This window comes from Salvia miltiorrhiza, chromosome 4, assembly GCF_028751815.1.
Source record: "Salvia miltiorrhiza cultivar Shanhuang (shh) chromosome 4, IMPLAD_Smil_shh, whole genome shotgun sequence".
Lineage (NCBI taxonomy): Eukaryota > Viridiplantae > Streptophyta > Magnoliopsida > Lamiales > Lamiaceae > Salvia > Salvia miltiorrhiza.
This window is the reverse complement of record NC_080390.1, coordinates 39,989,632-40,001,125: the sequence shown is the minus strand read 5'-3', so window position 1 is coordinate 40,001,125 and position 11,494 is coordinate 39,989,632. Positions and strand designations below refer to the sequence as shown.

The 11,494-nt window shown below is 35.6% G+C and overlaps 1 protein-coding gene across 1 annotated transcript; it reads right to left on the bottom strand.

Annotated features, from left to right (window-relative positions):
- Positions 1 to 1,296: 1,296 nt before the first annotated feature.
- Positions 1,297 to 10,780, bottom strand: LOC131021634 (protein PLASTID TRANSCRIPTIONALLY ACTIVE 10-like). Its single transcript, XM_057950887.1, has 12 exons — positions 9,970 to 10,780; positions 9,169 to 9,228; positions 9,016 to 9,045; positions 8,373 to 8,446; positions 7,323 to 7,404; positions 6,134 to 6,207; positions 5,895 to 5,961; positions 5,249 to 5,341; positions 3,406 to 3,582; positions 3,276 to 3,326; positions 2,193 to 2,344; positions 1,297 to 1,832 (listed from the first exon to the last, which is right to left on the bottom strand). The coding sequence occupies exons 1-12, from the start codon at positions 10,687 to 10,689 to the stop codon at positions 1,388 to 1,390; spliced, it is 2,025 nt and encodes a 674-aa protein (XP_057806870.1). The 5' UTR covers positions 10,690 to 10,780; the 3' UTR covers positions 1,297 to 1,387.
- Positions 10,781 to 11,494: the final 714 nt, after the last annotated feature.

The window sequence follows — 11,494 nt, the reverse complement described above, 5'->3', positions numbered from 1 at the left end:
AGGCATGGTTGGGGCTCAAAACGACGTCGTTTTACCCCCAACTAAACGACGTCGTTTTGATTCAGTTCCGGCGATGCCATGTCAGCATTCAATTTGGGGATTTTTGAAAGTCATGAAAAATTTATCAACCCTTTAAATTCATGGAATTGCTGATAAAAAACAAAGTTCATGGTAAATTTGGAAATGGAGGTATAGTTCATGGTTTTTGGCGTAATTAACCCATTACTCTATTGAGAAAAGTTTGAGAATAAAACCAAACCTACCGTGGTATTCCTAAATCCAATTTCCAAATTTTCCTTCAAAAAAATAAATGAACATATTCAAATCGTCAATGCTAAGCAAAATATAGTTCACATATCTTGTAAAAAATAAAGTGTTTGCGGACGTATTACAGTATAACAGAAAGGTAGAAGATAAGAATAACAACGAATTAAATTGAATGGAAATTACAATAAAATAAATTCGTGGAAAATAAAAAAAGTCTAGTTACGGAGAGTTCTCTATCCGCAAGATGAAATACCTCCACTAATACTCACAGATTAAAGGTGTCGTCACCAAAGAGAAAAAGCCTTTGTCTTGTAGGTAACAACACTGCAAACAAACGGCCTCGACGAACTTAAATAAGGAGAGAACAGAACTTCTAATATGTAAAGTGAGTATGCAGAGTGTGTGCCTGTGTGCAATTTTTATAGTATTTGAAATGCAAGAGTGATTGTCCTATTTATAGACACAGTTCACTTATAAAAAAAGTTTGCAGGCTTTAATTTCGTCGAGAGGTTACGACGTAAACACTATCGTCTCATCATGGCCCGATTGAAATTTCCGTTGTTGTCATCAATATGTGGAGGTTACCGGCGTAACCCTCACCCAACCCATTATGACGGGAGGTTTCTGGCTGTTGTGGGACAATTCTTGTTGTAGTTATGGGAGTTCAACGGGTGGGCTCTCTGGACTAGCTATGGGGATGGGATCCTCATGTGCAGGCCCAACGTGTCGGTCGTCGATCTTTTGGGCCGAGTAAATCAATGGTTCAAAATATCCAATGTAATGGAGTCTATGGTCTGACCCAAAGACCAATTGTTAAGACTCAAGATCAAGTCCACAGGTCACGAGGTCGGGCATTAAATTTATTTTTAAAATGCTTATCTCTTTATCCCACCACAACTCCGTATTTCAAGTAAAAAACTTTAATCAACTATTACTCACCGAAAATCGATTTGAGTAAATAAATATTATTTACTTAAAACATAAATCGATCTTGTATCATTTAATTCTACAAAATTAAATATCATGAGATTTACCACATAATCTTTTTATTATGTGGACACGGAAATACAGTTTATATTCTATACAGCTACAAAAATGATATCGCAACCTCAGCTCAAAACTAATCCTCAAACATTCCCTCATCCGACAATCTCGGAGATTCAGTGCCATTGACATGAGGCTGGTTAGACACAGCGGCACTCGTAGAACCCAGAATGCTGTAATCAAAGTCATCATCGTCGTCGTCCTCATCATCTTCCTCTTCAGGGTCCCTGTCCGAATCATCTGCTTCATACTGCTCAGGCTTGATCCCAAGTTTCTCCCTCTGCATTTGCTGCTTCACGGCATCTTCATACGACATTTCGTACCAAACGGTTCCCTTGCCAACTATTGATTTGTTGTGAGTATCCGTCATGCGTTCTTGCTTGCTCTTCTCAGAGTTCTTGGGCTCCCCCCAGTAGTCGTAACGATACAATGCGCTATCAGGATCGTATCGGTCTTTTCCAAAGAAGCTCGGGTCGACATACCTGCCTGGCTCTTCTAATGGAAGCCCCAGAGCTTGACGGCTGCAAGTTATAGAACATGAAACTAAGTTTCTGCATTATGAAGGATAAAGCAATATTGGTGCAAGGGGTGTTTTTCATATATGCAGCAACAATGTTGTGATCACTTGCACAAATTAAAATAAATACGAATGCCGGTTGCTAGAGACCGAATGCTATAATAAAAGAGAAAAATGATTATAACATTTAAGCATTATTTAAAGAAGTGGCTTTAGTTTTGGTAGGGAAGTTGATGAACCCCAATTCCAGAAATCTCAATTCTCCAAAATTCTCAACCAAACGCCCTCTTGAGAGAGTTTGGAAACAAAATATACCAGGTAACAGTAAGGGTAAATATGGAGAGAGTTTGGAAACAAAATATACCAGCTTATATCTCGGAGGAGAGTTTCTCTTTCTTCGAATGATCTACGCCAATGGATAAGGTCGTATTCATCCATTTCCTCATTTCGCCTCAACTTGGTAATTTTATATGTCTCTCCTCGTTCTTCGGCTTCTTTCCTTAGTTTGTTATGCAGCTATAATGAGGTAGAAATGAACTTCACAAAGGAATATTTTCTCAACATGAATAACTTACAGAAGTGATCGATATGGTACAGTAACATTTTAAGAGCAGTGGGAATAATCATCCAAGATGAGAATCTGTCAAGTAATTTTAAATGTTTTTGGACAACTGATGATAGTATTTTTATACTGCATGCTCCAAAATGAGAAGCAAGCAGACCGAGTTGGATAGTTTACCATTTATGGAAGCAATTTCATGTGAAGAAGACTAAAACGATAGGGGTACATGTGAATTCCACCCCAAGCATCCCCCACCACCCACCTGACTATACCTATTTGGCTTTCTGTAAAGTCGGTGGCCTGGGATCTCTAAGCAGACTAGACTCACAAGCTAATTGAAACTTTACTCTGATAAATCTCGATTCATGAACTCATGATTGACTATCAATCTTTGTAGTGCTCAACTCATAATCTCGTGAGTGAAGCTCGATATAAGCTTTGTTAGGCAGCTCGTAACCTAATTTATAATCTTTTTTTTTTAAGTTTGGAAATAAAGCATTTATTGTATAAACATGTCTATTTAACAAATTTACTTTCTTTTTTATAATATTTCATTATTTGCATTATAATTTTTATTCATATATTCAACAGTAATTATTAAATAAATAAACCTTTTACCTATATTTACTAAGTATTTTTAGCTCGATTAAGTTTGACTAAGGTCCAATGGGTTAGTGAACTAAAGCTTGAACTTTTTAATACTTGGCTCGAACTCAACTTTATAACAAGTGAGTCAATCTTGAGTTTGCCAATACTCATTACATCCCTAGTGGCGGTGGAGGTGATGACTGAGTAATAAAGTCTGAAAAGAGTTACTGATCAACCTGAATCAAAATGTAATAGTAATAACTATGTCTACAAAGGAAAAAAGAACAGCAAACAAACCTGACGCTCAGCTAGTGCAGCTTCCAAATTAAGTTCTTTTACGCTTACTTTCTGCGAGTGAGTATGAGAAAATCTCACATAAATCATTCCATGGCATGGAAAGATAACATGGGAAGAAAAAAGAGATTACCAAAGTCACTCTGGGAACTGTTGTGTTCTTATATTTAGCTTTTCCATACTCTACGCTGTTTTCTTCATCAATTTCTTCTTCATCAGTCAATTCTGATAAGCTTTTGCCTTTATATTTATTAGGATTTGCGTCCATATCATCCAAGATCATCTGTTCAGCATTATTTATCTTCCATAGCTGCATACAACACAGAATACCTAAGTTGCACATTATCAAAGTGCCACATAGAACGACAGTCCTATTAACATTTTTACCAAGCTGAAATACATATCTATTAAAACAAATATAACATGACCAAAAACAGTAACAGTTGAGTTTGAGAAATACTATGATTTTTGGGATCATAGAAACATAAATAGAAAACATAATAACATGAATTGACATGTCCTGACCAGTACATGATGACATACAATGCACAATAATGACTCAATGGATCAAAAAAGCCAGAATAAGATTTAATCTGATGGAAAAGAGAACGCATGCATAGGAATTTAACGAATTTTGATTAGAAAATATCAAGGCTAAATACTAGGGTATGCGAGTTCAAATGCCTGAACATCCAAAGTCAAATTAGGGGCAATCAAATAATAGTTACAAGTGAGATATTTAATATTAAGACACTAAGAATACCTACTTTGGTAACGGAAGCTCAGCCCTAAGAATTTAGTTACATGTCTATTCAAAACTATCACAGGCATATACATGGAGAATATTACCAGCAATTATTCTCAGTACCATTCCTACAATTATTGGAAGCACTTTGTTGTTTTTTTTTTTTTTTAGTAAGCCCACTTGCTTTCATAGTTCTCATTATCAAAATCAGGTAAGCACTATCTCCCATTTCAAAATCAGTAATCCATTACTTAGATCAAACACTGAGGTAATCCATCTATCTCAAATATCAAGTTGACTTTAAGGAGTGCTATAGAAACCAGTGTGAGGCTAAACTATTAGTAGTAATGTACTATTCAATAATGGAAGCAAATCGTATTCTTTTCCTTAGAATAAATTCCATAATATTCCACTGACTGAGGAGGAGTGAAGTGATTAGTCATAGAATTTAGATTTTTGACCTAAAAATTAATATAACAACCCAAATTAAGAACCAAGTAAGCAACAGAACAGCTTACCTAGTAAACTACAAGTAAATATGCTAGGGTACTTTTACTCCACTGGCCTATTTTACATAAATATAAACTAGGTGGATATGTGAATGTGAAGGGCCAACATGTCAGCATATGTGGGATATATCAAATGTATTCTCTCAAGTCAAAGCGTACTTCTGATTTTAACTGCTTATTGCCATTTGTCACAGTTAATAGTAGTATTTAATACTAATGAAGTGAACATTTACGGTTTACTTACTGAGCAAGCTAACCTTTTTTCTTTTAACTCATAAAAATTATGACAGGTATGTAACTACAAAAAGTGGCTCATGCCCTTATCCAAGTATAGGAACCAACTAGTCTTCTTGTATATAGAAAACTGGAAAACCCTTAAGTTTATAGGGGACCTAGATGCCAACATAATTCTTGGGCTAATTAAAAAGTTTGGTGTACAGTTAGATTTGAGCTTTAAGCAAAATATCTGACAGCAGGCAAACATGATGAATTTCAATGAGAAAAATATATGTATATCTTTAGGATTCGCCCATACTTTTTTGACATAGAATGGCCAAACAAATCACTAATTAGTGAAATTAACAGGTTGCATAATTGAGCTATGGTCATCCTTATTGTATCCCACATGCACTTCTACATGTGATCAATAAAAGATCATATATTCCTTGTAAGTTGTAACAAATGAATGGGAGTGCTCTAAACTAAATCGAGCTTAAGAATACCTCATCGACGTATGGGTGGTTTGATAATAAAGGTTCCTCTTCCCATTTTATTCCAGGATCCTTTCTAGGAATCGGAGGTCTTCCACAATCACGCTGCATAAATGAAGACAAACAAACTACTAAACATAAAGTTTAAGAAAGCTTGATAATCATGATATACATATAATAGAGCAGAAATGGATAAGAATACGATTTGAACAACTCCAGCATTAAGTTCGAATAAACAAATAAAATAGGATTTGGATACTCATATACTTAAAATCTCACTATTGTCATATAAAGAATAGGTAATAAAAAAAAGAAAGAAGAAAGAAAAAAGAGCAGAAAAAGAACACACTGGATGAAATGAACTTGTCAGCACGTATTACCCAATATCTCCTAAAAAAGTATTGAAACTTGCACAACAAGTAATTGGTAGAAAAGACGTATCACAATAATACAAGAGAAATCAACTAGGTGGATTGCCTCCATTTCATCAGCTAGAACTCAGTTCAGAGAATGCACAGCAATTCATAGATTGAACCGAGTGATAATAGACCAGCATTTCATTATTGGAGTACATGATAAAGAAAAAAGAGCATATAATTTCACTGGACAAAACAAAACTAAATTCACACTTGACATAAGCAAAAAGGAATTCACTCACACGTAATTCATCCGGATTCTCATCGTCATCTCGGTGAAATATAGGGGGGAAGTCAAATTTATTGAAACTGCAACAACCATGAAAACTGATGATATCAAAGAGCTGTTGAGTAAAATGCATTTATGGCATTGTCAATATATTCACAAAACGTATATAGATCCATAAGAGAGGAAACAGACTTTAGTTGACACAAGGATAACAATGACTCCAAACTGTAAATTGGAATATAGGAAGCTTACATTAGGTGATCTATATTCGGATGGAGAAACCGTAGCTCTATAGGAAATCGAAAACGATAAGGATCTCTTTTAGCCTGCAATTTATATAAGACTACTCAGCATGCATAATTTCTGGAAGGTTGCTGCTTAGCAATAACTTTAATGCCCAGATTGTGAGATAAAAGTTTTCAGCATTATTAACCCACAAAAGACATCTTCACATCTTATTCGAGTTTGAGAAGTTTGCTAGTTTCTCCTCATTTAAACACCCATGCAACCTTCTTCGTAAAGATAAAATAGCTACACGTAAAACTTTGCTTGCACACATTTCTTGGAACACAGAGATATTCTAATCTACAAAGTCTTATCACTTCTGTGGATAACATTCAAATTAGCAAGGGCAGTAGGAGTTGGTCCTATAGACTAAATAACTTATAAGCTCCTTCAAAGTTCTTGGCAAAATAAGCTCTTAAACAGCATATAAACTGTAAAAATAAGCTCCAAGAGCTTATAAGCTCTCCAAAAAACAAGTTCCTCCACCCCAACTTATTTTTTCAAAATCTTATATACAACAATCATTTTACAAATATTATTTAATCATAATTTGTTATTTCCATCATATACAGTTTCAAGTTCATCTCTCTTTAATTTTCTCTCTCTAACAAAAAATTTCTCTCCCTAACGCAAAGTTCACTCTCTAGCTTATAAGCTCGATTATCCAAACGCTTTCACAACGTATAAGCTCTTGACAAACTACATCTTATAAGCTCTTGAAACATCTTATAAGTTGTTGGAGCTTATAAAATCTTTGAAATAAGCTTAACCAAACACCCTCTAAGTCCATGCACCAGTGCTATACTCAACAATCTCAATGAGAACTACAATCTTCACCATTCATTTTCGGAAAGCATCAATATCATTATCTGCATGTGTTTGATAATGTTTCTCACACTTACTAGGTTTTATATCAAATCATATCGTCATTATGCTTTTTTCTTAATTAACCTTCCGTGTCATTATTTATTGCTTATATGCAAAAAGAAAGGAAAGTAATCTTTCTTGAGTCTTTCACCTTCTCGAACTAGTAATTTGCTAACTGCCAAATAGAATTTGTTTATCACACAAGTATGTCAAAATGAGTACAAATAAAAGTGCCTAAAGCAGGCTACAGTTATATATGTAAGAAAAGTTACAGTTAGGCACAACTTACTATAATCTCAACAAGGACGCACATCCCAACTTTAATGTGATGTCGGATCCAGTACCAATCATTACGCTTTATAGGAATCCACCTGAATTGTCAATTCAATATAATGGCTAGTGGTGAAAATTAGATAGAAGTCAACTAAGAATAAAAACAGTCACAAACGCATGCAATGTAATTGCATTTACAAGTTCAAGGAGTTCTATTTTGGGTTGACGTAATCCAAACGAATTTTCCTCAACCTAGCTACGAGCTTATCCTAGAAGTATTGATTAAGTAGTAGTTTACTAATTCCACATCCGATACTGCAAAGAAAACATGATTAACCATATGGATGTGAAACCAAACCATGATGATTTATTAATGTTAACTACCTACCTGTCAAAGTTAAAGAATCTGATAAACCATAACATAGGAAAGATAGCAATGACAACTTTGCAAATAAATTGCACATAAAACACCAGAGCAATTTGAATTATCATTTAGGTGAAAATAAGTACCCCCCCCCCCCATTGCATCTTGATGAAGAATGAAATTCAAACGATTTATAATTCAAGAATCTGAACAATAAAAAACTCCTATGAGAGATATTTGATATTTGAATGGTCAGGAATGAGCTTTTTTCTAAAGCCAAAGATTTAGCTCGGTTCCAGGAAATGCATTTGACACCAATTTGTTTTGTCCAATCTTTTAATGTACTACGAGATTGTAAGACCTTGGATATTACTATCATCAGCACCATGCTGGGGCCACAGCACGTTAAAACACTAGCTTCAGCTCTGTAGTCTGTGCTGACTTCTGGATTTCATCCCTGGCTCATTCTATGTCTACTACTTGTATTTATTAGGGACAAAGAAATATGTGATGTTTTGCAACAATTGGGACCTAAAGGAGAGGGCAAGCTACTCACATATTTCTTTAAGAACCTCAAGGTACAGGTTAAGCTGAATCCAATGTGAAGGTCTAATATTACGAAAAGACACTCACTGTTTGAACTTAAATAAAAGGAATCTGCACAAACAGTTTCTTAAGTATGTAAAAGGTAATAGTGCATACCCGTCATGGACACCTCCAATGTCGACAAATGCTCCTTGATAAAGATGTACTGCAGTTACTTTACCTGAACATATCTTTTAAAAAGAAGGAAAAGAATTACGAAGAAATTCTACTTGAATTCATATTTTCTTTTCATGAATATATTTACCATAATATGCATACATTGACAGTAGACAGTTAATAACCCAAATATTATGCATTCAATTTTTCTTTCATTGGAAAAGAAAATTTCTAAAGTTCGTATGTTGGAAATTGTGTCTGCTGCAATTTAATAGAATAGCTTACTTAATAGGTAACACCAACAATAAAAGAGAAACCAGCAAAAAGAATATATGAAGATAAACTCTAGATTCATTTGCGATGATAATCCAATATACCTAGAAACTTAAGTGAAATGGTAAAAAGAAAAAAACAAGCTTAGGAAACCAAGAAAATGTGCAAATTTGAAAGTCAAACAGCTGTATGTTCAAACATAATATATAGAAAGCAATTCAATAAAATAACAAGCATGATATTGAAATTTTCTTTTTTTTTATTAAGGAGAAACAAACAAACTATTAGAAATATGTAAGGAGAGAGAACTTGATAGAAATTGAATAATATATGAAGGAATCATCGAAAGAGCTGTGATAAATTTACTTACCAGTCCGGGGTAATAGAATGGAAGCTCATACTGCAGAACCGAGAAAAAAAAAAGAAGGAATAGTTAGTTCATCCATAATCATGCAAACTGACCTCATGACAGTGTACTATGTTAACTCAATGTATGAAATGAAAGGCACAGCATCAATATTACCATTTCCTCATTGTAATCCTTTCCCCTTTTCCTTCTTCCAGGGTAATAATCTTGGTCGTACTGCAAAAGTAACATACTTATGTGAAACTTTCCTGAATGGCATTATTAGAAAAGTTCCTCTCCTACACACACACACACACACACACACACACAGTACACACAAAGTAAGAACATATGTGCCCTTTTAGATGTGACCTAGTCAGTGGAAGGCCGAATGGGTGAACTTGTGACTGAAAATCACGAGTTCAAATCATACTAAGGTCTTCTTGGTTGAGGCCATCATACAAGGCTTACCTAGTGTGAGTTACCTCTTTGGTGCAGTTTATGAACTATTACATAGGACAAGGAGCAGAGTTTACCTAAGCACGAGGAGCATCTATCGTTTTATCGTTATCACCCAACAGAAAAAGTTAAGGACACACATGATATTTTCTATCAGCATGCACCAACTACTCATCAGCAAGATTCAACAATTTTTATCATCATCATGAATTCAATCAAGAATCATGACTTTAGGAAACAAACGAATCAACACAATTCCCTTAATTATTGACTTTAAACACGTACTCACATTTTAGAAAAAAATGTTTAAAGATCATCAACTCATTAAAGAAACTGTACAAGTAAGCAACCAATTCAAATCCAGGTTTCCCAATATTCCATGCATATGCTCCTAATAGGAGAACCATTGTCCATTAAAAGCAATAAATCATTTTAACTGATGCAGTCTGAGCATCGATCCATAAACAATAGAACTGCAGGAAAAGAAGTAAAACCAAATGAGAGAAATCCAAAATCAACCTTATACGATTCCTCCTCCAAGCGATCCCTGTTTGCCTCGACCCACTCATTGTATTGCTTCAAGAACATATTATACCTCTCCAAACACATATCCTCCATCTCCGTCCCTTTCTCCAACCTCTCCTCCACCTTCTCAGGATCAACTCTCAAAGCCGAAAAGAACTTATGGGCACCTCGAATAAACTCCAACTCCTCCCTGTCAACCTCCCACCCCCTCGGAGGCCAATCCCTGGGAGGAACCAGCCCCAACACCAGAGGCCCACTCCACAGAGGCTCGAGCGGCTCCGGAATATCTCCCTTAATCTCAAACTGCTTCACGAAGTACTCATCCTCTGTGAGCCCCATTTCAGCGGCCTTCTGCTTCCGGTACTTGGGGGTGAGCATTTTGAAAGCCTCGATGGCTTCAGGGGTCTGAAGGGGCACTTCCTCGCCTTCATTGAGGGATTTGCGCGCGAAATCCGCTTCGGGGGTGAGAATTTCTTCCCAGGGAGCCCAGCCCCTCTCAATCCAGTTCCTTCTCCGAGCTTCCTCTTCGGACTCCTTCTCCTTGGGGCCGAAGGAGGCGAGAAAGGCGTCGTCGTCGCCGACCGGGTACTCGTCAGAGGAGTAGGAGCGGAGGAGATGGGGCTTCAAATTGAAGGGCTTGATGGATTTGTGGGGTTTAAGAAGGGGTTTTGGTGGGAGGGGAAGGAAGGTGGTGAAGGAGGAGAGGGTTTGCATTTTGGGGGTTTGGGTGGGACTGTTGTTTGGGATAGGGGTTTTTCAGTGGATAAAGTTAGTTTTGTTAGTTATGAAATGGGAGTCGATTTCCGGTAACTATAGGGTTGCTGAGTATATATTTCATTCGAATTTCCGAAATTGGGACGCAATGCGTTAGGATTTTTTTTTTTTTTAATAAATTAGATAAGTAATAAAAAAAAATTAAAAATAGCATGTGATTCGAACTTTAGACTTCAGGCCTTGGATATTAATCATTTATTACTAAGTCAGTGCGCGCACATAATACAATGTGATATATATTTTAAGATATAGTGTTTGATTAGCAAAAGACTTGAAAAATATTTTCATTTCATATTTTTATATGAAAAGTCATAATTGATATTCTCTCGTCCCACTATTATTTCATTCGGACACCATTATTTAAGAGGAGGTTAATTAAATTTTAAATAATAGTAGTATTATGTGGAGTTAAAAAAGGTGATGTTGAACTCAAATGATTCTCAATTATTGAACTTAATTTTTTGCATAAAAGAAAACATGACATTTGAAATAGGACAACTAAAAATAAATAAATAAAATATAATAAAACACTTGAAATTGAATGGGTGAAGTATAATTTTAGAAACATAATACTCCCCCCGTCCCAATAAATGTGGCCGTTTTCTTTTCGGTACGGAGATTAAGAAAGTAATAGTTAAGTTTTAATTGAGTGTGGTCCACCAAAATTAGTGAATTAATTAGTCATTTCTCCCACCTATCTTCTTCAACCATCTTCTTCTCAATTTCCACCACTCAGCCCCATTCC